Source organism: Macaca mulatta, chromosome Y, assembly GCF_049350105.2.
Source record: "Macaca mulatta isolate MMU2019108-1 chromosome Y, T2T-MMU8v2.0, whole genome shotgun sequence".
NCBI classification, from domain to species: domain Eukaryota; kingdom Metazoa; phylum Chordata; class Mammalia; order Primates; family Cercopithecidae; genus Macaca; species Macaca mulatta.
The window spans coordinates 1,916,144-1,940,791 of record NC_133427.1 but is presented as its reverse complement, the minus strand read 5'-3'; the positions used below and the strand labels follow the sequence as shown (position 1 = coordinate 1,940,791).

Sequence of the window (24,648 nt, the reverse complement as noted above, 5' to 3'; positions counted from 1 at the left end):
CATGTTGCCCAGACTGGTCTTGAACTCCTGGGCTCAAACGATCTGCCTGTCTTTGGTTTTCCAAAGTGCTGGGGTCACAGGCAGGAGCCACTGCGCCTGACCGGTTTGGGTCTTTTGAGAAGCACACACCAAGAAGGAAAGTGATGGGCCAGAGATTTACTAGGGAAACTCTTGTGTGAAGGGTCAGACAGGTTTACTAGGGAGACTCTTGTGTGAAGGGTCAGACAGGTTTACTAGGGAGACTCTTGTGTGAAGGGTCAGACAGGTTGACTAGGGAGACTCTTGTGTGAAGGGTCAGACAGGTTGACTAGGGAGACTCTTGTGTGAAGGGTCAGACAGGTTGACTAGGGAGACTCTTGTGTGAAGGGTCAGACAGGTTGACTAGGGAGACTCTTGTGTGAAGGGTCAGACAGGTTGACTAGGGAGACTCTTGTGTGAAGGGTCAGACAGGTTTACTAGGGAGACTCTTGTGTGAAGGGTCAGACAGGTTGACTAGGGAGACTCTTGTGTGAAGGGTCAGACAGGTTGACTAGGGAGACTCTTGTGTGAAGGGTCAGACGGGTTTACTAGGGAGACTCTTGTGTGAAGGGTCAGACGGGTTGACTAGGGAGACTCTTGTGTGAAGGGTCAGACGGGTTGACTAGGGAGACTCTTGTGTGAAGGGTCAGACGGGTTTACTAGGGAGACTCTTGTGTGAAGGGTCAGACGGGTTGACTAGGGAGACTCTTGTGTGAAGGGTCAGACAGGTTGACTAGGGAGACTCTTGTGTGAAGGGTCAGACAGGTTTACTAGGGAGACTCTTGTGTGAAGGGTCAGACAGGTTGACTAGGGAGACTCTTGTGTGAAGGGTCAGACAGGTTGACTAGGGAGACTCTTGTGTGAAGGGTCAGACAGGTTGACTAGGGAGACTCTTGTGTGAAGGGTCAGACAGGTTGACTAGGGAGACTCTTGTGTGAAGGGTCAGACAGGTTTACTAGGGAGACTCTTGTGTGAAGGGTCAGACGGGTTGACTAGGGAGACTCTTGTGTGAAGGGTCAGACGGGTTGACTAGGGAGACTCTTGTGTGAAGGGTCAGACGGGTTGACTAGGGAGACTCTTGTGTGAAGGGTCAGACAGGTTGACTAGGGAGACTCTTGTGTGAAGGGTCAAACAGGCGCTGGCAGAAGAAAGTGGAGGAAGGTTTTCAGACGACGGTGTAGGTGCCCCACACCTGTGAAAAAAGAGAGGGAGAGGCATTGGGTAGAAGGAGCGTCCAGCTGGTTTTCTGATCATGCTGAGTCACAGGCTGTGAAAACCCAAAAGCCTGAGGAAGCCGGATCTTGCGAAACATGTTGTCCATCTGCAGAGGCACCGGGTGGGTGGTGTCTGGTGACTGTTGCAACCTGCTGTCTGTGTGCGGGGGTGTCTGTGTGGGTACATACAGATTTCTCAGCTCCAGTGCCAGCTTCCCGGTCCATAAGGAAAACACTAACTCTTCTCGCTAAAGTTAGAAATGCAGCAAGGATCTACTCTGCAATCTGTGATGCTTTTATTTATTTGTTTATTTATTTTCGAGCTGGGGTCTCACCGCATTGCCTAGGCTGCAGTGCCGTGGCACAGTCGGCTCACTGTGTGTTTTCAGGGAAGACTCCACGGGCACCTCCAAAACCATGGTGGCATGACGTTCTCACTGAGACCCGAGGGCATCTTGCCATGGCCTCAGCTCTACTTTTATGTCTGTACAGAGGGGCCTGAAGGTTTCCTGATAGAGGCTTTGCACACTCTCGATGACCAAGTCTCATTTCACTGTTGCTGTTGTTTCTGTATTATCAGCAGGACTGTCTCTTCCCATGCCTTTTTAAGCTGCCAGTTGTTTCTGTATTTATGGAAGCTGTTGATATTTGCTTCTGAATTTTCTGACTACCTTCCTGAATTCTCTTCTTGGATTTGTTTAATGTTGATTTTGTTAGTTTTTTCCTGGCATACCATCATGTCATCTGCAAAGTATATTTTGACTCTCCCTCTGCAGTTCTTGTATCTGTTGTAGTTATTTATCTGACCACGTTGGATAATATCTCCAATAACATGTTAAAGGACAGGGCGCACTCCTGGAATCCCAGCTCTTTGGGAGGCCGGGGTGGGAGGATGACTTGAGCCCAGGAGATCAAGACCAGTCTGGGCAACACAGCAAGACCCCATCTTTACAAAAAAATAGTAAAAAAAATAACCGGCTGTGGTGGCTCTCACCTGTAGTCCCAGCTACTTGGGAGGCTGAGGCAGGAGGATCGTTTGAGCCCAGGAGGTCGAGGCTGCAGCAAGCTATGATTGTACCACTGCACTGCAGCCTGGGCAGTGTAACGAGACCCCAGCTCAAAAGAAAAAAAAAAAAGCATCACAGAGAACAGGATGGACACTTGCTGCTTTTCTAACTTTAGCTGGAAGATTTTAGTGTTTTCTTTCTCGACTAGGAAGTTGGCATTTTGGGGCTGAGAAATATGTGTGTACACACACAGACACACCCTCACACAGACACAGACTTATACACACGCAGCATGTACACACACACACACCCTCACACAGACACAGACTGATACACACGCAGCATGTACACACACACACACCCTCACACAGACACAGACTTATACACACGCAGCATGTACACACACACACACCCTCACACAGACACAGACTTATACACACGCAGCATGTACACACACACACACACACCCTCACACAGACACAGACTTATACACACGCAGCATGTACACACACACACACACCCTCACACAGACACAGACTTATACACACGCAGCATGTACACACACACACACACACCCTCACACAGACACAGACTTATACACACGCAGCATGTACACACACACACACACCCTCACACAGACACAGACTTATACACACGCAGCATGTACACACACACACACCCTCACACAGACACAGACTTATACACACGCAGCATGTACACACACACACACACCCTCACACAGACACAGACTTATACACACGCAGCATGTACACACACACACACCCTCACACAGACACAGACTTATACACACGCAGCATGTACACACACACACACACCCTCACACAGACACAGACTTATACACACGCAGCATGTACACACACACACACACCCTCACACAGACACAGACTTATACACACGCAGCATGTACACACACACACACACCCTCACACAGACACAGACTTATACACACACAGCATGTACACACACACACACCCTCACACAGACACAGACTTATACACACGCAGCATGTACACACACACACCCTCACACAGACACAGACTTATACACACGCAGCATGTACACACACAGACACCCTCACACAGACACAGACTTATACACACACAGCATGTACACACACACACACACCCTCACACAGACACAGACTTATACACACACAGCATGTACACACACACACACACACACCCTCACACAGACACAGACTTATACACACGCAGCATGTACACACACACACACCCTCACACAGACACAGACTTATACACACGCAGCATGTACACACACAGACACCCTCACAGACACAGACTTATACACACGCAGCATGTACACACACACACACACCCTCACACAGACACAGACTTATACACACACAGCATGTACACACACACACACCCTCACACAGACACAGACTTATACACACGCAGCATGTACACACACACACACACCCTCACACAGACACAGACTTATACACACGCAGCATGTACACACACACACACACCCTCACAGACACAGACTTATACACACCCAGCATGTACACACACACACCCTCACACAGACACAGACTTATACACACGCAGCATGTACACACACACACACACCCTCACACAGACACAGACTTATACACACGCAGCATGTACACACACACACACCCTCACACAGACACAGACTTATACACACGCAGCATGTACACACACACACACACCCTCACACAGACACAGACTTATACACACCCAGCATGTACACACACACACACCCTCACACAGACACAGACTTATACACACACAGCATGTACACACACACACACCCTCACACAGACACAGACTTATACACACACAGCATGTACACACACAGACACCCTCACAGACACAGACTTATACACACGCAGCATGTACACACACACACACACCCTCACACAGACACAGACTTATACACACACAGCATGTACACACACACACACACCCTCACAGACACAGACTTATACACACCCAGCATGTACACACACACACACACCCTCACACAGACACAGACTTATACACACGCAGCATGTACACACACACACACACCCTCACACAGACACAGACTTATACACACGCAGCATGTACACACACACACCCTCACAGACACAGACTTATACACACCCAGCATGTACACACACACACACACCCTCACACAGACACAGACTTATACACACGCAGCATGTACACACACACACACACCCTCACACAGACACAGACTTATACACACCCAGCATGTACACACACACACACCCTCACACAGACACAGACTTATACACACACAGCATGTACACACACACACACCCTCACACAGACACAGACTTATACACACGCAGCATGTACACACACACACACACCCTCACACAGACACAGACTTATACACACGCAGCATGTACACACACAGACACCCTCACACAGACACAGACTTATACACACACAGCATGTACACACACACACACACCCTCACACAGACACAGACTTATACACACACAGCATGTACACACACACACACACACACCCTCACACAGACACAGACTTATACACACGCAGCATGTACACACACACACACCCTCACACAGACACAGACTTATACACACGCAGCATGTACACACACAGACACCCTCACAGACACAGACTTATACACACGCAGCATGTACACACACACACACACCCTCACACAGACACAGACTTATACACACACAGCATGTACACACACACACACCCTCACACAGACACAGACTTATACACACGCAGCATGTACACACACACACACACCCTCACACAGACACAGACTTATACACACGCAGCATGTACACACACACACACACCCTCACAGACACAGACTTATACACACCCAGCATATAAGCATAGCGTGCGTGTTCGTAATTAGGATTTAATAATATATTCCGATTTTTAAAATAAACTTAGTAAATTAAGAACATCAGTACATCTACTGAGACTACATGTAGTAATTCCAAGTCCCTTAGCTTGGGTCAGGAACATGGGAATGTCATTGTACAACTTCTACCTTCGGGTTACGAGGAATACAGCAGAAAACCTAAGCGTGTGGAAAACTTATGATGCAGTGTTCTAGGTGGACAGAACTTTTCATCGATTCACGCGTGTATCAAGCCAAATAGTAAAAGTCTTACACACCGAGAGGACTGTTCACACAATACTGTCATTGAAATGTACAGGCTGACAAATAAATTATATGTTGAAGAGCCTCCCCCACAGGCCCCACCTCCTCATACCGTCACCCTGGCGATGGAATGTTTTCAACATAGGAATTATTTTTGGGGGAGAGGAGACACGAAATTTTTTACACTTGGGAAAGGCAAAATGTAAAAGTAGCATAGGCCTTTTCGTTTTATTTTATTTTATTCTATTTTATTTTATTTTATTACACTTTAAGTTCTGCAGTACATGTGCAGAATGTGCAGGTTTGTTACATAGGTAGACAGGCGCCATGGTGATTTGCTGCATCCATCAACCCGTCATCAATATTAGCTATTTCTCCTAATGCTCTCCCTCCCCTAGCCCCCCACCTCCTGACAGGCCCCGGTGTGTGATGCTCCCCTCCCTGTGTCCATGTGTTCTCATTGTTCGACTCCCACTTATGAGTGAGAACATGCGGTGTTTGGTTTTCTGTTCTTGTGTGAGTTTGCTGAGAAGGATGGTTTCCAGCTTCATCCATGTTTCTGCAAAGGACACGAACTCATCCTTTTTTATGGCTGCGTAGTATTCCATGGTGTCTATGTACCACATTTTCTTACTCCAGTCTATCATCGATGGGCATTTGGGTTGGTTCCAAGTCTTTGCTATTGTGAACAGTGCCGCAATAAACATACGTGTGCGCGTGTCTTTATAGCAGAATGATTTATAATCCTTATTGCTATTTAAATTACCTTTGTATTTTTATAGATTCGTGGGTATGAGTACACTTGTGTTACACGAATATATTGCATAGTGCTAATGTTTGGGCTTTTAGTGAGGCCATCACTCAAATAACGCGCATGGTAGCCAATAGGTAATTTCTCGTCCCTCATCCCATCCCACCCTGTGACACCTCTGAGTCCCCAATGTCTATTAATTTATGCTCTATGTTGATGTGTACACATTATTTAACTCCCCTTATAAGGGATAACGTGTGGTATTTGACTTTCTGTTTCTGAGTTGTTTCACTTAGGATAATGGTCTCTAGTTCACTTTGTGTTGCTGCAGCACAAGACACAACTTCATTCCTTTTCATGGCTGCGTACTATTCCATGTTATATATGTGCCGTATTTTAAAAAATCAGAATATCTGTTGGTGGACACTCAGGCTTAATGTTTTAATAAAGAACATTCCAAATATGTTGAAGAAAATAATCTCCTGCACAAAACTTGAAAAAGGTCATATGTGTCTGTAATAATTCACAGAAAGCGACTTGCCTGACTTCCTGCCTACAAAATCCACTTTTCCGTCAGTCTTCCCTTCTCCAGGGAATTCATGGAAGTTCCCTTCTTGCATTTTCTCAGCCCCCTGTACAAGGACTCATTCTTGCCTCATCGTGTCCCCGTCTCTGTCCTTGCCTTGTGATTGGTTTTTGACTTTGCACACCAGATGTCTGACTCCCACCAGCACACCTGTTGCCTGCACCTGTGACACACGTTCTGAATCCACCACCTCTCATACCACCTGTGCTGAACTGTGGCCGAGCTCCCCCGTCAATCCCTGGGACTGCTGCAGGGGACCCTTGATAGCCATGTCTTCCTCCAGCTCGAGGGGATTCTCCATGAATCTATCCCTTCATTCCTTCCTGTGAAACATATCACAGATTCAGCTCAGAGCCCTGTGATGACGCCCGGTCTGCCGGAGAGAAAGAAGCTCACGAACTGTGCGGGGTGCCCCTGCACCTTCTTCCCTCCTCTCTTCCCTCTTTCCACGTGCTTGGCTCCAGCCAGCCGCCTTCCTCTTCCTGGAATATCGCAGGCGTGCTGGGCTTTTGCTCTCCCCGTCACAGCATCAGCTCAGGAGGCCCTCCTCGGAGGGTTTTCCTCTCACCCTCCATCCAGAATCACCGCATCGACCTCTCCTCTTCTTCCTTTGCTCGGGGTTTCCTTTGAAGTTCACTCATAACTGGAAGGTGTGAGATCTGGAAAGTTCTGGCTTATTTCCAGACACATCTGTGTATTTACAATGGATGGCATCTTACCCAGGGGAACGAAATCTCCTGGAGGCAGAGAACATGTTTATGTCGGTCTAGTTCGTTCCCTGCATGCTGGGCACCGAGTGTGGGCTCTGCACATATTTTATAAAAGAAGAAGGGAAGGGTTGGAATAGGGACAGAAGGAAGGAGGAAGAAAGGAAGGAAAGAGGGAGGGAAGAAAGAAAAGAGGGAGGGAAGGAAAGAGGGAAAGAAGGAAGGAAAGAGTGAGAGAAGGAAGTAAAGAGGAAGGGAAGGGAAGGTAGGAAGGAAAAAGTGAGAGAAGTGAAGAGGAAAGGATGGAAGGATAAAGGAAGGAAAGAGGGAGTGAAGGAAAGAGGAAAAGAAGAAGGAAGGAGTGAGACAAGGAGGGATAACATTAGGAGACATACCTAACGTAAATGACCAGTTAATGGGTGCAGCACACCAACATGGCACATGTCTACATGTGTAACAAACCTGCACGTTGTGCACATGTACCCTAGAATTTAAAGTATAATAAAAAATAAATATATGAAAAAAAGAAGAAAGGAGGGAAAGAGGAAAGGAAAGAAGTAAAGAGGGAGGGAAGAAAGGAAGGAAAGAAGGAAGGAAGGAGGAAGGAAGGAAAAAGGGAGGGAAGGAGTGAAGACAGGAAAGAGGGGAGGAAGGAAGGAAAGAAGGAAGGAGAATGGAAGGAAAGAAAAAGGGAGGGAAGGAAGGAATGAAGACAGCAAAGAGGGAGGGAAGGAAGGAAGGAAGGAAGGAGAATGGAAGGAAAGAAAAAGGGAGGGAAGGAAGGAATGAAGAAAGGAAAGAGGGAGGGAAGGAAGGAAAGAAGGAGGGAGGGAAGGAGAGAGGGAGGAAAGGAAGGAATGAGGCAGGGAAAGAATGAAGGAAGAAAGGAAAAAGAGAAGGAAGGAGGAAGGAAGGAAGGAAAGAGGGAAGGAAGGAAGGAAAGATGGAGAGAAGGCAGGCTTTTATTTTCTGGGTTCTGATGCATGACTTCCGTGACCGTGTCAGCCCTAGAGACCCTGCCCCTCCCACGGCTAGTGAATCCCCGGAGGTGGTGAACAACCCATCTGTGAGCCTGTCTTTCGTATGCAAACCCACCAAGCCAGAATCCACCCCCAACCATCTCCTTTATTGGGCTTGCCCATTCCACGTCACTCTCCACCTGCCGTAACCACCCCAAAACCAGGTACCAGAGAGTCAGGGACGGCCCCTGTGCCCCAGAGTCTGCTGAAATCATTCACACCAGCCCGCGCTAAGCCTCCTCACCTGTTCCTTCCCTTGGAAACCACAAGGAGAGCTCTTGTCCCCTTTGTCTTCCCACCTGACCAAACTGGGTGTGCCCCTGTGTGGTCCTGAGTGGCGTGACACGCCCCTCCTCTTGGAACCTGTGAGTAACAAACCACTTGCTCAAGAGCAGCCTCCTGATCTGTTGGCCCCACCATGCCTACATCCCGATAAAGTCTACATTTTACAACGCAAACCAACAAAGGTGTCCTGCCCGGTGCTGCCCCGAGAGCAGAGGTTAGCTCAGGATTCTCGCTCGCCTCTGAAAGGGTATCCATGCCGCAGGCCTTTCTGCCGGTCACATGGACGGCATATTCCAGCGCCTGCCAGGGACTCGTGGGGGATGACGGGATTTATCAGGGGGTTTTTCATTGCACTGTCATTACGCGAGACTAATCCACTTTAATACATCCATGCCTCCTGAGCCTGTGGGAATTCAAGAGGAACAGAAGCAGAAGGAATGGAACCATCCCTCCCTTTGGCATCCTGCGTCTCTGGAGGCTTAATTCTCACAAATATGTGCTCTGCTTTTAAATCTTAGTTTGATGATTTTCTCTTCCTCTTTTTCAGGTTTCCCCCGACAACCTGACCGTGTGGCTATCGTGACGGGAGGGACAGATGGCATCGGCTATTCGACGGCGAAGCATCTGGCGAGACTCGGCATGCATGTTATCATAGGTGATGACTTTGACAGTTACTTGTGTTTTTTGTTTTTTGGGTTTTGTTGTTGTTGCTGTTTTTGTTTTTGAGGCAGGGTCTCAGTCTGTCAGCCCACGCTGGACTGCAGTGCTGCGATCTCGGCTCACTGCAACCTCCACCTCCTGGGTTCAAGCAATTCTCCCACCTCAGCCTCCCGAGTACCTGGGTTTACAGACAGGCACCGCCACGCCCGGCTCATTGTTGTATTTTTAGTAGAGATGGTGTTTCAGTACACTGGCCAGGCTGGTCTTGAACCCCTCAGCTCAAGCCAGCCACCTGCCTTGGCCTCCCAGAGTGCTAGGATTACCGGTGTGAGCCACCATGCCTGGCAGTTAGTTGTATTTTATACCTAACGTGAGCTACTTAGTTGTTCATTTAGACATGTATGCAAATGTTGATTTGCATATAGAAAATTCAGTCAGATCCACAAAACTCATAAAGGTGATATTCAAAACCTGGAAAACACAGGAAATTGTTGTACTCTTTTGGAAATAGATATATGTGCTGCTTCCATATCGATCCTGTGTTTTTTTTCACATGGTTTCCTGGAAGGAAATAACCATATATCTTTATTACTTTACTAGGGCTGCTATAACAAAGTATCTGAAGGAGACTGGAGGTTAATAAAAAGCCAAAATTTAGTTTTCACAATTCTGGAGGCTGGATGTTTAATATCACAATGAGGGCAGGGCTGGTTCCTCCTGTGGCCTCTCTCCTGGGCTTGGAGACACCGTGTTCTCCCCGCATCCTCACAGGGTCGTTTCTCTGTGTGTTTTCATCTCCTCTTCTCCTGAGATGTCTTAGTTTATTTCAGGCTGCTATCACAGAATTACCATAGAATGGGCGGCTTATATACAACAGACATTGATTCTCCCACAGTCCTGGAGGCTGGAAGTCTGAGATCCAGGGGTGGGCAGGGCTGGTTCCTCCCAAGGCCTCTCTCCTGGGCTTGTAGGCGCCGTCTTCTCTCTGTGTCCTCACAGGGTCATCCCTCTGTGTGTGTCTGTGTCCTCATATGCTCTTCTTATAAGGACACCAGTTCGATTAGATCAGGGCCCACTCTAGTGACCTCATTTTACTTTAATCACCACTTTAAAGACCTTATTTCCAAACACAGTCACATTCTGAGGTCCTGGGGTTTAGGACTTCAATTTCTGAATTTTGTTCAAACACAACCTCCTGACAGAATCTGAACAATTTTGTGGGATACTTGTTTTTTCTGCATCCATGCCCTGTAGACACTCGATGTTTGATTTCTGCTCTTCTTTTTGAAAATCTCTCTAAAAGCTTATCATGAGCTCTGACTCCTCTTTAGGTGGGACCTCTTCAGGTCTCCCTTCAACTGGGAACATGAGGACAGTTGGAATTAACCCATTCTACTATTGTCAGTGAAGGAGGGGGAGAGGGGGAGGGGGTGGGTGAAGGAGAAGGAGGGGGGAGGAGAGGGGGCGGGGGAGGGGGAAGGAGAGGGAGTGGGGGAGGGAGGAGAAGGGTGGGGGGAAGGAGAGGGAGTGGGGGAAGAAAAGGGGGCAGGGGAGGGAGAAGGAGGGGGGTGGGGGAAGAATAGGTGGTGGGGGAGGAAGAAGGAGAGGGGACGGGGAGGGGGTGGGGGAAGAAGAGGGAGCAGGGGAGGGGGAAGGAGAGGGGGTGGGGGAAGAAGAGGGAGCAGGGGAGGGGGAAGGAGAGGGGGTGGGGGAGGGGGAAGGAGAGGGGGTGGGGGGGAGGAGAGGGGGTGGGAGAAGAAAAGGAGGTGGGGGAGGGGGAAGGAGAGGGGGTGTGGGAAGAATAGGTGGTGGGGGAGGGAGAAGGAGAGGGGATGGGGAGGGGATGGGGGAGGGGGAGGGAGCATCAATTGCATACCTGGGGAAGTTTAAATCAGCTAGCTTAAATGATGTGTGGAGATGAGCTTGGAAAAATAAAAACCTTAATGCGTATGATGCTCACTGTTGACCCCACCTGAATTTTAATTAATTATTTTCAGACAGGATCCTGTTCTGTCAGCCCAGGCTGCAGTGCAGTGATGTAATCATGGCTCACTGCAACCTCAAACTCCTGGCCTCAGGCAATCCTCCTGACTCAGCCTCACGGGTCGCTGGTACTACAGGCATGCACCACCACGCCAAACTCTATTTATTTATTTATTTATTCATTCATTTATTTATTTATTTATTTTTGAGACAGAGTCTTGCTCTGTCACCCAGGGTGGAATGCAGCGACACAATCTCGGCTCACAGCATCCTCTGCCTCCCGGGTTCCAGCGACTCCCATGCCCCAGCCTCCCGAGTAGCTGGGATTACAGGTGCCCACCACCATGCCCGGCTAATTTTTGTATTTTTAGTAGAGATGGGGTTTCGCTTTGTTGGCCAGGCTGGTCTCACACTCCTGACCTCAGGTGATCTGCCCGCCTCAGCCTCCCAAAGTGCTGGGATTACAGGCATGAGCCACTGTGTCTGGCCCCGGCTTATTTAAAAAAAATTATTTTGGCGGCTGGGCGCTGAGATTGCACCACTGTACTCCAGCCTGGGTGACAGAGTGAGACGCGGTCTCAAAAAAATAAACAAATTGTTCTGGAGGTACAGGCTCTTGCCATGTTGCCCAAGCTGGTCTTGGAACTCCTGGGTTGAGGCAATCCTCCCACCTTGGTCTCCCAAAGTGCTGGGATTACAAGTGTGAGCCACTATGCCTGGGCACCCTTTGCTTTTAATGAAAGACTGTTATATGATGTCTGCTTTTATAAACATCATACTGTAGGTCTGGTTTTAGATATGCAGGATCATATTCACTTAAGACTTTCCAGGCCGGGCACAATGGCCCACACCTGTAATCCCAGCACTTTGGGAGGCCGAGGCAGGTGGATCATGAGGTCAGGAGATGGAGACCATGCTGGCCAACATGGTGAAACCCTGTCTCTACTAAAAATATAAAAAGTAGCTGGGCATGATGGTGCATGCCTGTAATCCCAGCTACTTTAGTAGAAACCCTGTCTCTACTAAAAATATAAAAAGTAGCTGGGCATGATGGTGCATGCCTGTAATCCCAGCTACTTTAGTAGAAACCCTGTCTCTACTAAAAATATAAAAAGTAGCTGGGCATGATGGTGCGTGCCTGTAATCCCAGCTACTTTAGTAGAAACCCTGTCTCTACTAAAAATATAAAAAGTAGCTGGGCATGATGGTGCGCGCCTGTAATCCCAGCTACTTGGGAGGTTGAGGCAGGAGCATCTCTTGAGCCAGGGAGCCGGAGATTGCAGTGAGCCGAGATCACGCCACTGCACTGCAGCCTGGGCGACAGAGTGAGACCCTGTCTCAAAAAAAAAGACTTTCCAAACCCAATGCCCATTATTGACTGACTTCTTCCTTTCTGCCATTCTTTCTCCTTCTTTCCCTTGTTGTCATTTATGGAAAGATGGTCATGGATCATAAACAATGCTTAGGGCTGGAGATTTCAACATGAATTCGTCTCAGTTCTTCCTTATCTTGGAGGAGCTCTGTCCAGGACAGAGATTTTTCTGGGCCTTGAACACCTTTGCAGAAGCCAAAAAGGCTCAAGCGTAAGAGCATGAGTCTGATCTGGTGACCAGGGGCTCAGCACGGAGCCTTTCTGGGCCTTGAACCTCTGGATGTCTGTTGATGCCTCATTGTACAGGCTAAAAGTCATCATATTACGAATCAATGAAGTTGACATGCATGTAAAAGGTATAAGGAAAAACTGAGCTCTCCACATCATCGTATGCACAAAATCTATCCGATAGAAACTGTGATATCCTCATGCATTTAAATAGCTGCTCTGGTTCTGAGCCTCGTGTGTTTCAATAGCTGCTCTGGTTCTGAGCCTCGATGGCGATCCACTTGGCTTTGAGTTGGCTCTATCCAAAAATCTCCGTGGCAGTTTCTGCTGGTGCAAATGCACGGCTGCTGCCCACACCTCTGTGTTTTCTCATCTTCATTTGCAAAAGAAGAAAATGCCAACCTTGCTGACGCTAACCTCCTGAATTTCATGCGGGAATCCCCAGGAGTCCTTGACTCAGAGGGGGAAACCCCACGTTCAGCCCATCTGGCCTTCTGTTTGTTCTCCCTGGAGATGCGTGGTTCATGTCAGCGCACATGGCTCCTTGCTCTGTCCTTCACTTAAGTTTGAGCCTTTTTGGCTTTTGCAAAACATGAGTGCACAACTTAAAATTTTTCTGTGTCATGGCTCTTCTCAACTTTCACATTTTTGAGACAGGGTCTCACTCCGTCACCCAGGCTGCAGTGCAATGGCATGATCTCAGCGCACTACAACCTCTGCCTCCTGGGCTCAAGCGATCCTCCCACCTCAGCCTCCCAAGTAGCTGGGACCACAGGTGTGCACCACCAGGCCTGGCTAATTTTTTGTAGTTTTAGTAGAGACGGAGTCTCACCAGGTTGCTCGGACTTGTCTCGAACACCTGAGCTGAAGCAATCTGCCTGCTTGGGCCTCCCAAAGTGCTGGGATTACAGGTGTGAGCCACTGTGCCCGGACACTTTTAAAATAATTTTGTACAGGCAGTTCCCTTCCTCATACAACCATCTTTCTCTCATGGGCTTCAGGGTTTGTAAAATAGTATACAGACGTGTGTACTGTTTCACATGATGAAGCTTAGTTTTATTAGATAATGATAACATCTTGTTTGGCTATATCATAATGAGGTAATTGAGTAGAAGGTAATGAAATCTTGTTGGATTAATGATTTGTTGGGCTTTGGGAGCAGGTGAGCACTTTTTGGTCTATTTCAGTCTCTTTCTTTCCATCAAGCCGTTCTTTTACTCAAAGTTGTATCTAACTCCCACTTGAGCATTTTTTCACCCATTCTTTTTTTTTTTTCCTTCGAGATGGAGTCTCGCTCTGTTGCCCAGGCTGGAGTTCAGTGGCACAATCTCAGCTCCCTTCAACCTCAACCTCCCGGGTTCAAGCGATTCTCTTGCCTCAGCCTCCCAAGTAGCTGGGACTACAGGAGTGCGCCACCACACCCAGCTAATTTTTGTATTTTTAGTAGAGATGGAGTTTCACCATGATGGCCAAGATGGTCTCAATCTCTTGACCTCGTGATCCGCCCGTCTCAGCCTCCTAAAGTGCTGGGATTACAGGCGTGAGCCACTGCACCTGGCCCCATTCTCTTTATTTTATTTTATTATTTTATTTTTATTATTATGTTTTTGAGATGGAGTTTCACTCTTATTGCCCAGGCTGGAGTGCAGTGGCACGATCTCAGCTTACCACAACCTCCCGGGTTGAAGCCATTCTCCTACCTCAGCCTCCTAAGTAACTGGGACTACAGGTGTGTGCCACCACGGCAAGCTAATTTTTGTATTTTTAGTAGAGAGGGGGTTTCACCATATTGGTCAGGATGGTCTTGATTTCTTGACCTCATAATTTGCCTGCCTCGGCCTCCCAAAGTGCTGGGATTACAGGCATGAGCCACTGCACCCGGCCCCATTCTCATAATAGACTGGGAGAAGTTAAAAGTTTATGACAATTTCTTGAAATTGTCAAGTTCATCCATGTCCATAACTCTCCTGTCTTGGTGTGTTTGGGCTGCTGTAACACAATACTGCAGACCGCGTGGCTTGCAAACCAGAGAAACTTATTGTCCTATAGTTCTCAAGGCTGGAAGTCCTAAGACCAGGGGGTCAGCATGGTCAGATTCTGGTGTAGTCTGTCTTCTAGGTTGTGGATGGCCACTTTGTCCTGTGTCCTCCCGTGGCGGAAACTGGATGGGGTCTCTTTTATAAGGGTACTAATTCCATTCATGGTGCTCCACTCTCATGACCTAATCATCCCACAAGGCTCTGCCTCCCAACACAGTCACCAGGGATGTTAGAGTTTCAACGCAGGAACTTCGGACGGATACAAACATTCAGTTTATTGCACCCCCTCTAGATGCAAAAGGATTGGGTTTAGATGAGGAGACCCTGTGAGAGAGGGTGCCCATCTGAGAGAATATTTCTAGAAGTTCTTATGAACTTGAGCACTTTCATGATCTGTTTACATCTCCCTGGGACCTGAGGAAATCAGAGACAAGACGTAGGACAGGAGGGGTTCTGAGATTTAGCGTGGAGACTGTGAGATGGTGATGGATTCCAACCCTTGGTTTTGACCATCCATGCTAGGTGGATATCTGCTCTGTCATTAACGACATGACAAACTTTGCAGGACTTTCCGTGTCTCAGACTTCTGCCAATATTTGAGATGACTGGGTCAAAATGATGCTGATTTTTCGAACAGGGAGAGCAATAGGTATTCTCTGAAGGTTGGCTGGATGTGGGCCTAGTGGCTTCAATGATGGTGGAGTAGGGTGAAGAGAGACCCTCAAGATTGAACAAAGATGGGAGGACTTACATCCAATACTGGTTATATTTGACCTTGTGTCTCCTCCAGTGCAATGATCTTTTCGTCTTCTTAATTCTTAATTAAGCTAGGCAATGTTTAATTATTAGTTTAATTCTTCATTAAACTAGGAAGGGAAGAAAACACCCCATTTCTTTGTGCTTTTTTGCCTCATCGTGGTGGTTGAGGTCATGAGGAGGTCTAGTTGGGCAGGTCATGAGGAAGTCTATTGTATGAGGTTGTGATGATGTCTCATTGAGTTACATCATGATGAGGTGCAGTTTGGTTCGGTCATGATGAGATCTAGTTGGGCAGGTCATGAGGAAGTCTAGTTGTATGAGGTTGTGATGATGTCTGGTTGAGTTAGATCATGGTGAGGTAGAGTTTGGTTTGGTCATGACGAGATCTAGTTGGGCAGGTCATGATGAAGTCTAGTTGTATTAGGTTGTGATGATGTCTGGTTGAGTTAGATCATGGTGAGGTACAGTTTGGTTCGGTCGTGATGAGGTCTAGTTGGGCAGGTCATGAGGAAGTCTAGTTGTATGAGGTTGTGATGACGTTTCATTGAGTTACATCATGATGAGGTGCAGTTTGGTTTGGTCATGATGAGATCTAGTTGGGCAGGTCATGATGAAGTCTAGTTGTATTAGGTTGTGATGGTGTCTGGTTGAGTTAGATCATGGTGAGGTACAGTTTGGTTCGGTCGTGATGAGGTCTAGTTGGGCAGGTCATGAGGAAGTCTAGTTGTATGAGGTTGTGATGATGTCTGGTTGAGTTACATCATGATGAGGTGCAGTTTGGTTTGGTCTTGATGAGATCTAGTTGGGCAGGTCATGAGGAAGTCTAGTTGTATGAGGTTGTGATGATGTCTGGTTGAGTTAGATCATGGTGAGGTACAGTTTGGTTTGGTCATGACGAGATCTAGTTGGGCAGGTCATGAGGAAGTCTAGTTGTATGAGGTTGTGATGATGTCTGGTTGAGTTACATCATGATGAGGTGCAGTTTGGTTTGGTCATGATGAGGTCTAGTTGGGCAGGTCATGATGAAGTCTAGTTGTATGAGGTTGTGATGATGTCTGGTTGAGTTAGATCATGGTGAGGTACAGTTTGGTTTGGTCATGACGAGATCTAGTTGGGCAGGTCATGATGAAGTCTAGTTGTATTAGATCATGATAATGTCTCCTTTGGTTATGTCATGATGAAGTAGTTGAATAGGATGTAATGAAGTCTTGTTTGATTAGATCATGATGACTGGTTGAGTTAGGTCATTATGAGGAATGGTTTGATTAGGTCTTAATGAAGTCTAATTCCATAAGAGCATGATGAGATGTAATTGGATTAGACATGATGATATGTGACTTATTTAGGTCATGATGAAATCTAGTTGGGCTAAGTCACTCTGAGATCTAATTGGGTAGGTCGTGATGAGGTCTAGTTGAGTTAGGTCCTGACGACATGTAGTTGGGTTAGGTCACATTGAGGTCTAGTTGTCACATTGATGAAATCTTGTTGGATTAGATTAGGATGACTGGTTGAGTTAGATCATTATGAGGTGTGATTTAATTAGGTCTTAATGAAGTCTACTTCAGTAATAGCATGATGAGATCTAGCTGGATCAGATCATGATGATGTGTGGTTTGGCTAGGTCATGATGAAGTCTAGTTGGGTTAAGAACCAATGAGTTCTAGTTGGGTTAGGTCACATTGATGTCTAGTTGGGTAAGTCATGATGAGGTCTAATTGGGTTAGAGCATGATGAGATCTAGTTGGGAAGGTCATGATGAGGCCTAATGGATAGATCATGATGAGGTCTAGTTGGGTTAGGTCATGATAAGGTCTAGTTGGGTTATGTCATCATGAGGTAGTTGAATACAACACAATAAAGTCTTGTTGGATTAGATCATGATGACAGGTTGAGTTAGATCATGATGATATGTGGTTTGGTTAGGTCACAGTGAGGTCTAGTTGACTGAGGACTTTGTAGGAACAAAGCAATGAAGACATGTGAGCAAGCTTCTGGTGCATGTGCATGGGAGTCTCAAGTGTTACCACTTCATTTAGATGATGTTTACTGAGCATCAGGAGCAGTGTATGTCAGCACCAATGTGCCTTTTTTCTGGAGATAAACAGAAAGTAAACACCACATCTGCACCCTACCTGTCTCCTTTCCCACAGAGCTCCTGATGTCAGTGTTTACTTTTCACTGTGAGTTACAGTTTTGACCCTTCAAGTCAATCCAATCAATTATTCAGTCTTATCTCCCCTGTGTGACTTTGAGGATAATTGGATTTATTCTGAGAGAGGCATTTTTTCATTTTGTAAGACAGTTTGATTCAAAGTCAATTAATGAAAAAAATCATTGAACACAATGAATTTTATATTAAATACAGAATAAGAGATGAGCATATTTAACTTCAAATTTTTAATTAAAATTTATTAATATTTAAAGAATAATCAACTACTTGTAAAATAATTCAGATTATAACCTGGGTCCCACTGAAGCACATTAATATGATGAGGCACATATATCAGTTGTTCAAATTCCCATCTGTCCACAAGATCTTAGTTTCATTGTTTCAAAATATTGTTTTGGTGGGGGATCATTTTTTTTCATAATGCTTAATGGAATGTCATCTAAGATGTAGGTGGGGTTGGTAAACTTTTTCTGTAAAGAGACCGGTAATAAATGTGTTCATATGTTTCTCTCATAACTATGAGTTCTGCCCTAGTAGTGAGTAACCACCCATAGGTAATATTTAAAACAACAGGAAAGTCTGTGTTCCAGTAAAACTTTTTTGTACAATATCTAGCTGCAGACCAGGTTTAGCCACAGATTGGTGACTCTGGTTTGGGCTCAAAATCTTTTTGTTTCTGTTTTGAAATTATACTGCTTTTTTCCAATAATAAGAAATCTCTTGTACAGTCCTCAGGAAGGGTAGATAGTGATGAGGTCTAATTATGTTGTAATGAAGTTTAGTTGGGTTATGATGAAGTCTAGTTGGGTTGGTCCTGATGAGATCTAGTCACATTAGGTCCTGATGAGATCTAGTTGGGTAAGGTTCTGATGAGGTCCAGTTGGTTGGTCATGATGAGATCTAGTTAGGCTATAATGAGGTCCAGTTGGGTTGGTCATGAGGAGATCTAATTGTATTAGGTCATGATGAGATCTAGTTGGGTTAGGTTATGATGAGGTCTAGTTGGGTTGGTCATGATGAGATCTGGTTGGGTTAGGTTATGATGAGATCTAGTTGGTTGGTCATGATGAGATCTAGTTAGGTTATGATGAGGTCTAGTTGGGTTGGTCGTGATGAGATCTAGTTGTATTTGGTCATGATGAGGTCTAGTTGGGTGAGATTATGATGAGGTTTATTTAGTTGGGTTAGGTCATGATGAGGTCTAGTTGGGTTAGGGTATGAGGAGATTTAATTGAGTTAGGTTATGATGAGGTATAGTTGGGCTGGTCTTTATGAAATCTATTGTATTAGGTCATGATGAGATCTAATTGAATTATGTTATGATGATATCTAGTAGGTTGGTCATGATGAGATCTAGTTGTATTAGGTCATGATGTGATGTAGCTGGGGTAGGTTATGATGAGGTCTAGTTGGGTTTGTCATGATGAGAACTAGTTGTACTAGGTCATGATGAGTAGTAGTTGGTTTAGGTTATGATGAGATCTAGTTGGTTGGTCATGTTGAGATCTAGTTAGGTTATGATGAGGTCTAGTTGGGTTTGTCATGATGAGAACTAGTTGTACTAGGTCATGATGAGTAGTAGTTGGTTTAGGTTATGATGAGATCTAGTTGGTTGGTCATGTTGAGATCTAGTTAGGTTATGATGAGGTCTAGATGGGTTGGTCATAATGAAATCTAGTTGTATTAGGTCATGATGAGATCCAGTTGTGGTAGGATATGGTGCGGTCTAGTGCATTGGTCATGATGAAATCTAGTTGTATTAGGTTATGATGAGATCTAGTTGGATTAAGTTATAATGGGATCTGTTTGGTTGGTCATGATGTGCTCTAGTTAGGTCATGATGAGTTCTAGTTGGGTAGGTCATGATAAGATCTAGTTGTCTCATGTCATGATGAGGTCTAGTTGGGTTAGGTTATGATGAAGTCCAATTTGGTTCGGTCATGATGAGGTCTAGTGGGATTGGTCATTATGAGAATTAGTTGTATTAGGTCATAATGAAGTCTAGTTGGGCTAGGCTATGATGCGATCTGGTAGGTTGTTCATGATGAGATCTACTTGTATTAGGTCATGATGAGATCTAGGCGGGTTAGGTTATGATGAGATCTAGTTCATTGTCATAATGAGATGTAGCTTGTTTATGATGAGGTCTAGTTGTGTTGCTCATGGTGGGATCTAGTTGTATTAGGTCATGATAAGATCTAGTTGGGTTAGGTTATGATGAGGTCTAGTTGGGTTGGTCATGATGTAATCTTGTTGGATTATATTATGATAAGATCTAGTTCGTTGGTCATGATGAGATATAATTAGGTCATGACAAGGTCTAGTTGGGTTGGTCTTGATGAGATCTAGTTGTATTAGGTCATGATGAGGTCTAGTTTGGTTAGGTTATGATGAAGTCTAGTTTGGTTAGGTCATGATAGATTCTACTTGGGTTAGGGTATGAGGAGATTTACTTGGATTAGGTTGTGATGAGGTCTATTTGGGTTGGTCATGATGAGATTTTGTTAGGTCATGATGAGGACTAGTTTTGTTGGCCTTGATGAGATGTAGTTGTATTAGGTCATAATGAAGTCTTGTGGGGTTAGGTTATGATGTAGTTAAGCTGGGTTCAGTTATGATGAAGTATAGTTGGGTTGGTCATTATGAGAGTTAGTTAGGTCATGAGGAGGTAGTTGGGTTGGTCATGATGAAATCTAGTCACAGTCAGTCATGATTAGATCTTGTTGGGCTGGTTTATAATGAGATTTAGCTGTGTCAGGTCATGATGAGGTCTAGTTGGGTTGGTAATGATGTGATCTCGTTGTATTAGGTCATGATGAGGTCTAGTTTGGTTAAGTTATGAGGTCTAGTGTGGTTGGTCATGATGAGATTCAGTTAAGTTTTGATGAGGTCTATTTGGTATAGTCATAAAGATATATATTTGTATTAGGTCATGTTGAGGTCTATTTGGGCTAGGTTATAATGAGATTTAGTTGGCTTAGGTCATGATGAGGTCTAGTTGGGTTAAGGTATAATCAGATCTATTTGGGTTAGGGTATGATGAGGTGTATTTTGGCCGGTCCTAATGAGATTTAGTTGGGTTAGAGTATGATGAGGTGCGGTTGTGTTGGTCATCATGAAATCTAGTTTTGTAGGTCACAGGAAGTCTAGCTGGGTTAGGTTATCTAAATTGCAACTGTCTTTTAAAAGTGACTTTGTGCCACATATACTTCGTGTTGTCCATGAATAGTACCTGTGACACATGTAAAATATTTAAACTTGTATTTCATTATCTATTTACTTATTTTAATTGACAAAAACAAGTGACATATTTTTATGGTGTACAAAGTGTGGTTTCAATATATGTTTCCATCTGGAATGGCCAATTCAAGCTAATTCGCATATCCATTACCTTACGTGTTTCTTTTTGTGTGTTTTTGGAAACACGGAAAATCTACTCTCTTTGCAATTTTCAAATATGAATTATAGTCACTGTGACTAATTATAGTCAAGTTCAAGACTATAAGTCACTAATTTAGTCACCTTTAGTACAATAGATCTCTTGAACTTATACCTTCCGTCAAACTGACCTTTGGTGTCATTTGACCAAAATGTCACCAACCCACCCCCCTAGCACCTGGTAATCACCATAATACTTTTTCTTTTCTTTCTTTCTTTTTTTTGAGATGGAGTCTCACTCTGTCGCCAGGCTGGAGTGCAGTCACGTGATCTCGGCTCACTGCAACCTCTGCCTCTCAGGTTCAAGCAATTCTCCTGCCTCAGCCTCCCGAGTAGCTGGGACTACAGGTGCACACCACCACACTTGGCTAATTTTTGCACTTTTAGTGGAGACGGGGTTTTACCACGTTGGCCAGGATGGTCTCGATCTCTTGACCTCGTGATCCACCCGCCTTGGCCTCCCAAAGTGCTGGGATTACAGCCGTGAGCCACTGTGCCCGGCCAGTAATCACCATAATACTTTTTCTTGTGAGTTCGACTTCTGGAGCCTCTACATATGGGTGAGATCATGTGGGATTTGGCTTTCTGCAGCTTATTTTACTTAATGTGATGTACTCCTGGTTGATCCATATTGTATCACAGGACAGGTTCCCCTTCTTAAAAGGCTGAATGGTATTCCATGGTGTAGAATCCCACGTTTTCTTTGTCCACATATCCTTAGGTGGACACTTAGGTTGGTTTCATAGCTTGGCTCTTGTGAGTCAGGCTGCAGTGAACATGGGACTGTAGATATCACCATAAGGTGCTCATTTCATTTCCTTTGGATCTATACGGAGGAGTGAGATTGCTAGATCATATGGTAGGTTTATTTGTTTATTTATTTGAGATGCAGTTTCGCTCTTGTTGCCCAGGCTGGAGTGCCATTTCGTGACCTCGGCTCACCACAACATCCGCCTCCCAGGTTCAGGCAATTCTCCTGCCTCAGCCTCCTGAATAGCTGGGATGACAGGCACATACCACCCAGCCCAGCTAATTTGTATTTTTAGTAGACACGGGGTTTCACCATATTGGTCAGGCTGATCTCAACCTCCCAACCTCAGGTTATCCACCTGCCTTGGCCTCCCAAAGTGCTGGAATTACAGGTGTGAGCCACCGCACCCATCTGCAATGAATACGGGAGTCTAGATGTCTCTGCAAAGTGCTAATTTCATTTCCTTTGGATCTATACGGAGGAGTGAGGTTGCTAGATCCTATGGTAGGTGTATTGATCATTTTTTGAGGAACTCTCAAAAAAAAAATAAGGCCACCCCTTTAGACACACCTTAAAATCCAACCTCTCTGGTCGAAGATACTTAAAAAAAATGACGACGACATCCAACTGTAGTCTCCTGTCCAATGCACATTCACTTCCTAAGACATGAAAGAAACCACACCGGGTGTGGTGGCTCATGCCTGTCATCCCAGCACTGTGGGAGGCCAAGGCGAATGGGTCACCTGAGGTCAGGAGTTCAAGACCAGCCTGGCCAACAGAGTGAAACCCCATCTCCACTGTTTTCCGTAATGACGGTACCAATTTCCATTGCACATAGAACATGTAATGCCTTCCCTCCCCAGACCCCTAAATACGAGGGATGGAGCAGAAGGCAGATGCACTGTGTTGGGGACTTGTGTGTGGTGTTTCTCTGCACATGCAGCAGTTGCTCAGTAAATGCAGGAACTACTCCAGCAAATGTCCCACATCCAGTTCCTTAAAGAAGCTCCCTCCAGATCTGAGGAGACAATTGCTGAAGGTGACGCTGGCCGAAGAAGATATCGCACATGCCACCCCACCTTCTCCATTCCTCCAATGTGCTGCCTCTGTCCTATGCCAGTGTTGACTGTGCCGCCATGGAAAATGCCCTGCCCATGAAGGTGGTCTTCCCAAATAATCGCTTCGCCTGGCTTTTTTTGATGCTCCCAGCTTTTTTCTGGCCACGTTGGTCTTTCATGGGAAGGTGGAGGCTTCCTTCTTACTTCGTCCCACCTTCCAGCATGTTTCCCTTTGATTTTCCTTTTTTTTTCTTTTTCAGATGGAGTCTAGCTCTGTTGCCCAGGCTGGAGTGCAGTGGCACGATCTCGTCTCACTGCAACCTCTGCCTCCTGGGTTCAAGCGATTCTTCTGCCTCAGCCTCCAGAGTACCTGGGATTATAGGCGCCTGCCACCATGTCTGGCTTTTTGTTTGTTTGTTTGTTTGTTTTGAGACAGAGTTGGGCTCTGTCACCAGAGTTGGGCTGGAGTGCAGTGGCCTGATCTCAGTTCACGGCAACCTCTGCTTCCCGGGTCCTGGTTCAAGTGATTCTCCTGCCTCAGCCTCCCTAGTAGCTGGGATTACAGGCATGCACCACCATGCCCAGCTAATTTTTATATTTTTAGTAGAGACCGGGTTTCACTATGTTGGCCAGGCTGGTCTTCTTTTTTTTTTTTTTTTTTTTTTTTGAGACGGAGTCTCGCTGTGTCGCCCAGGCTGGAGTGCAGTGGCCGGATCTCAGCTCACTGCAAGCTCTGCCTCCCGGGTTTTTACGCCATTCTCCTGCCTCAGCCTCCCGAGTAGCCGGGACTACAGGCGCCCGCCACCTCGCCTGGCTAGTTTTTTGTATTTTTTAGTAGAGACGGGGTTTCACCGTGTTAGCCAGGATGGTCTCGAACTCCTGACCTCGTGATCCGCCCGTCTCGGCCTCCCAAAGTGCTGGGATTACAGGCTTGAGCCACCGCGCCCGGCCCAGGCTGGTCTTCAACTCCTGACCTCGTGATCTGCTCGCCTCAGCTTCCCAAATCCCAAAGTGCTGGGATTGCAGGTGTGAGCCACCGTGCCTGGCCGCACCCTTTGATCTTGCGATGACTGATACAGCAGAGCTGCCCAGCAGTGGATGACTACTTAGATTTTAAAAGTTCATGAGATTTCATAAATCAGCTCATGAATGTACAAGGCCCCAGTGTAAAGGTTACCTTGACTTTGAATTTTTTTATCCTTTCTTGTTTTGTTTTGTGTTGGATGCATAAGACATTTATAGATGGAATATAGCTTTCAGGCTATTTCTTCCTCTCCCTCCCCTCGAAACCCACCTCCCTGAAATGCCTGCCGCCTCCTCAGCGCCAAAAGACTCCGAAAGCAAATATATGACGACAGTATATCATGTTCTATTTCTTTAAGGAAGTCAAAGGTGCAAATTACCTTGGCAGCTTCAGTCTTCTGATGTT

The 24,648-nt window shown here is 45.9% G+C and overlaps 1 protein-coding gene across 1 annotated transcript in view; it reads left to right on the top strand.

Moving 5' to 3' along the window:
• Positions 1 to 24,648, top strand: part of LOC144338877 (polyprenol dehydrogenase) — a 317,444-nt gene that overhangs the window by 110,477 nt on the left and 182,319 nt on the right. The window contains exon 2 of the mRNA XM_077989802.1: positions 9,306 to 9,413. Coding sequence (XP_077845928.1) covers positions 9,306 to 9,413 — 108 coding nt within the window. The remainder of the gene's footprint in view (positions 1 to 9,305; positions 9,414 to 24,648) is intronic.